We start from the raw sequence: 4,492 nt of genomic DNA on the forward strand, positions 1-4,492 counted from the left end.
AAGATCACGGGTTCGATTTTTTTTTAGACATTACGCCGACGAATTATCAGGGGTATGTCAATAAACGAACGATTTTCATCCCATTAAATTTGGTGTCGCACCATAATGTTAGTCCTAATATTATTAAAAAAAAGAAGACAAAATGAAATTTCTTTTTTTTTTTTTGTTTTTTTTTTTGAGACAACATCTACCTAGCTTAAAATTTAATAAAAAGGTAAGCTTTTTTAAAAAAACTTAATCTAAAATTTTAAAAACTATACAAATATCTCTTTTAATTGACAAAAAAGATATAAATCTTTCTTTGTATTTAACAAAAAATAATAATAATAATTTTTTAAAGGGTATAAGGATCTGAAAAATCAAATGTGAGAACAAGCTTTTTTAATTTTTTTTAAAAGTCAAGGTAAGTCTGTAAAATTTTTAAAACCAAAATAACAGTACTTCTCTTTTTATCAAACCCCAAACAAGTTAGTATCTTTTATATACGGATGGGTGCGGCCTCTGGTAATGAATGAAGTATTTTAACAAAAAAAAATTAATGAAGATGATAACTAGCTTGTGCGTCCACTTTAACTCACGGTTGACTTCTCTCCCTCACTCTGGGAAATGGATGCAATGAACATATAGATTAATTTTATTTTTTTCACTTGTCCTTTGAGGATAGTTTTATTGCATTTAGAATATTTCTATGTAGGAAAGTAGTATTTACTTCATTTAGGTTTTGAAGCAAACATAGTTTTCTCGTTCTGATAAATTCCAAGCATTACTATGAGCCTATTAGAAGTCCTCCTATCTACTAATATTACTCAAAAGGTGAATTACAATTATTTGATATAGGGCAGAGACCCTTTGTCACCCTTGGAACCATTGATCTTGATCCACTGCAACTGTACTTCAACCTCACCACACTCCACATTTCGCAGCCTCAAGAACATGTTCTGGACAACCTGGTTGTCCATCCACATGATGCAACTTTCCTCCGCAAAGCAGTTCTGCCTGTTTGCTTGAATTTTCGTGATGATTGTTCCACTTGGGAGGTCATGCAAGTCCATTTTCACAGCTTCTAAAATCGGCCCGATGTCAAGCTCGACATCGCCCATTTTATCATCCCGACTGAAGGTGTCTTTGTCATACACCGCCTGCACCAACCGTAAACCAGAAATCTCATCACAAGTTTCGGGATCAGGGTTAAAACATTTTGAATCTTAAAAAATTAAAAAGGTTTGAATGCCTCCAGAGACAAGAAAGTAATGCATACTGAGCTTCACGCAGCATAATGAAACAGGCAGTGTGTGAAACTCCCATGTCATTTCATAATCTGGCAGGACATGATGTGAACAAACTTATATCCATATAGCTAAAGAAGTTGTTTCTTTGGTTTGAACATTTAACCTTTTGATTTGAGTGCACAGGTATCCTTGCCCTCCGGTTCACTTGTCTTAGTATGGGAAACATGCAAAACAGATATTCTATAAAGGTAAACAAAAATTAAATACAGCTACATTTTCCTTTTCGCAATATGCATGCCATGGTTCTATAAGATTTTCGTGGAAACATAGCCTCCATTAACCACTCATGACCCTACTTCACTCTCTTCTTGCCTAAGCATCCCCCTTTTAAAAAGGAAAAAAATTTCTTCATCTTTTGCGACTTCTCCAGACAAACTGCAATATAGACGCGTTTGGACTAGCACAAACAAATAATTTTTTTGTTTGAAATAATAGTACAGTAAGTATGAAACTCTTTTGACTTCTGTAAAAAATGGTAAAAGGCTAAATAGGATTCACAAAAGTTCATTTCAATATTATAACACAAAATATTAGTTACTTAATTGTTTGGTTATCACCCTCAATACTTAACTTGTTCAGTTGCTACCTGCTGAACATTTTTCCTTTTAAAAAGTTAAAATATCAAGGCTAAAGACTGGACCGATTCCGTTGACCCATCAAGTGACTGGTTTGGGTCAAACTTGGTCTGATTAACAAGCGAGATCAGGATTTCTAAACAATGGTGCATAGCAATTTTCCTACTCGATCACTTCAGCTGAACCATCAATAATGCATATGACCATGACTGAGATACTTACAAGCTTAACTGGAAGAATGGGTTCTGTAATGGAAAGAGTTAAATCATCATTCCAGAGAGGATCAAGATTACTTTTAATAACCTATAAGACAGATATTCTATAAAGGTAAACAAAAAGTAAATACAACTACATTTTCCTTTTCGCAATATGCATGCCATGGTTCTATAAGATTTTCGTGGAAACATAGCCTCGATTAACCACTCATGACCCTACTTCTCTCTCTTGGTGCCTAAGCATCCCCCTTTTAAAAAGGAGAAACATTCGTTCGTCTTTTGCGACTTCTCCAGACAAACTGCAATATAGACGTGTTTGGACTAGCACAAATAAATAATTTTTTTGTTTGAAATAATAGCACAGTATGAAACTCTTTTGACTTCTGCAAAAAATGGTAAAAGGTTAAATAGGATTCACATATGTTCATTTGAATATTATAACACAAAATATTAGTTGCTTAATTGTTTGGTTATCATCCTCAATACTTAACTGGTTCAGTTGCTACCTGCAGAATATTTTCCTTTTAAAAAGTTAAAATATTAAGGCTAAAGACTAGACCGGTTCTGTTGACCCGTCAAGTGACTGGTTTGGGTCGAACTTGGTCTGACTAACAAGCAAGATCAGGATTTCTAAACAATGGTGCATAGCAATTTTCCTACACGATCACTTCAGCTGAACCATCAATAATGCATATGACCATGACTGAGATACTTACAAGCTTAACTGGAAGAATGGGTTCTGTAATGGAAAGAGTTAAATCATCATTCCAGAGAGGATTAAGATTCTTCTTCACTACACGCGTCTTGAGTTTCTGCACCCATCAAATATCAGCAATTAATAACACTCAAAGCTCAGAAAATTATACATAATCAGCAAACAGCATAGGCATATCATGCAGTAGATAGAGATTTATTAAAGTTTCTACTGATGTACAACCCACATAACCCATATGCAACCATTTTTAACAGAGAACCAAAAAAGAAAGAAACTAACAGTTTGGATGCATTTCTCGAGCTTAGATACAAGAGATCACAAAAGAAATGGCGATTGCTCTCCCTTTTGGAGTTAGAGGAAAACAAACAGAATGTATAGTTAATGGACTTGAACCCAAATTTTCCAGAATTTTGGGTACTAGGACAGCTACCCTATTAACTAGAACATTACTCTGAGCACAAACAAGTATGGCAAGTTAAGATGGGGAAGTCTTTTTCTTGGAAATTCCAGAGTTCAATTATAACATGAATGGCAACTTGAGATGGAGAATTCTTTTTCTTGGGAGTTCCAAAGTTCAATCAACTTTTTCTCCCGTTATGCAGAAGAATTGATAGCCATGAATCAGTTCGGAGCAAAACTAAAGACTCAACAAAATATTTGGGAGACAAAATTTAAAAGCCGTGCAGCTTTACCCAAACAAAAGAACAAGCCCAGCAAGAACACATTTACAAAACCCGATCTTGATCAATGTAAGATTTCTGATTTCAGCACCGAAATATCTGATACTAAATTACTAATTACTAATTACCAAACAGAACATGATTAAGCTTCACAACCCAAAAACCCAAAAAAAAAAAAAAATGAAAAAGTTCACTCCGTATTCATAAAATTCAAAAAACTTCTCTCCATAAACCCCCACAGCAGGCAATCGATCTATAACCAGCTAAGCAATCAGATAATGGAAATCTAGCAAAAAGGCATCGAACCCAGAAAAGTATAATTCAAAGAGCACACCAAGCGATCGGAGAAATGCATCAAAGAAAGCTCAAATGGAGGAAGCCGAGCCAACCCAGATACCTGTTTGCCCATTTTGATGACGACATAGGGATCACTGCTTCGCATATCTCTGATAGCGAGGTTCACACCTCTGTGAACGTGAACTCTGAGAAGACCCAGCAAACCCTCCATTGAAGTCTGATGGCGCAGTGGGAGAGGGAGATGAAGGCAGGTGACCGGTGGGATTTTTAAAGCTTTTGACTCTTTTTAAGGAGAAGAAGACAATGGGGTGCGGATCCAGTTGCTTAACTCTTTCTTGCATTTTATAGTCCACAAGTTGGCGTCCTGACTCTGTTGCACTGCCACTGTGATCTTCGCTTTTCTTTTCCTTTTTTTTTTTTCCACCGGGTGGAGGGGCGTGGGTTCTAACTTCTAAGGTCTTACAGTTGCCCTGTACGAGGGACCCCAAGAAAACGAAACACTCACGGGTATGGACCCTGTCAAATCATTACCTCATCCTCCGTGAATCACGCCCGCCGACCACCGTTCACTCTTTCCCTCTGTACTCCTCCTTAAACCTTTGTTTTTAATGTAACGTTTGCCCAAATTTGGATTTGTAATATAAATATTATATCTAATTTTATATAAATTAATATTAAATGGCTAAAATTACGTTCTCAAATGCAAAATAATGACTTTTTT

At 35.9% G+C, this 4,492-nt stretch overlaps 1 protein-coding gene across 1 annotated transcript; it reads right to left on the reverse strand.

Annotated features, from left to right (window-relative positions):
* Positions 1 to 689: 689 nt before the first annotated feature.
* On the reverse strand, positions 690 to 4,249 carry LOC131159632 (protein C2-DOMAIN ABA-RELATED 2-like). Its single transcript, XM_058114673.1, has 3 exons — positions 3,872 to 4,249; positions 2,796 to 2,891; positions 690 to 1,139 (listed from the first exon to the last, which is right to left on the reverse strand). The coding sequence occupies exons 1-3, from the start codon at positions 3,980 to 3,982 to the stop codon at positions 825 to 827; spliced, it is 522 nt and encodes a 173-aa protein (XP_057970656.1). The 5' UTR covers positions 3,983 to 4,249; the 3' UTR covers positions 690 to 824.
* Between the last annotated feature and the right edge of the window lie 243 nt (positions 4,250 to 4,492).

This window comes from Malania oleifera, chromosome 7 (assembly GCF_029873635.1).
Source record: "Malania oleifera isolate guangnan ecotype guangnan chromosome 7, ASM2987363v1, whole genome shotgun sequence".
NCBI classification, from domain to species: Eukaryota; Viridiplantae; Streptophyta; class Magnoliopsida; order Santalales; family Ximeniaceae; genus Malania; species Malania oleifera.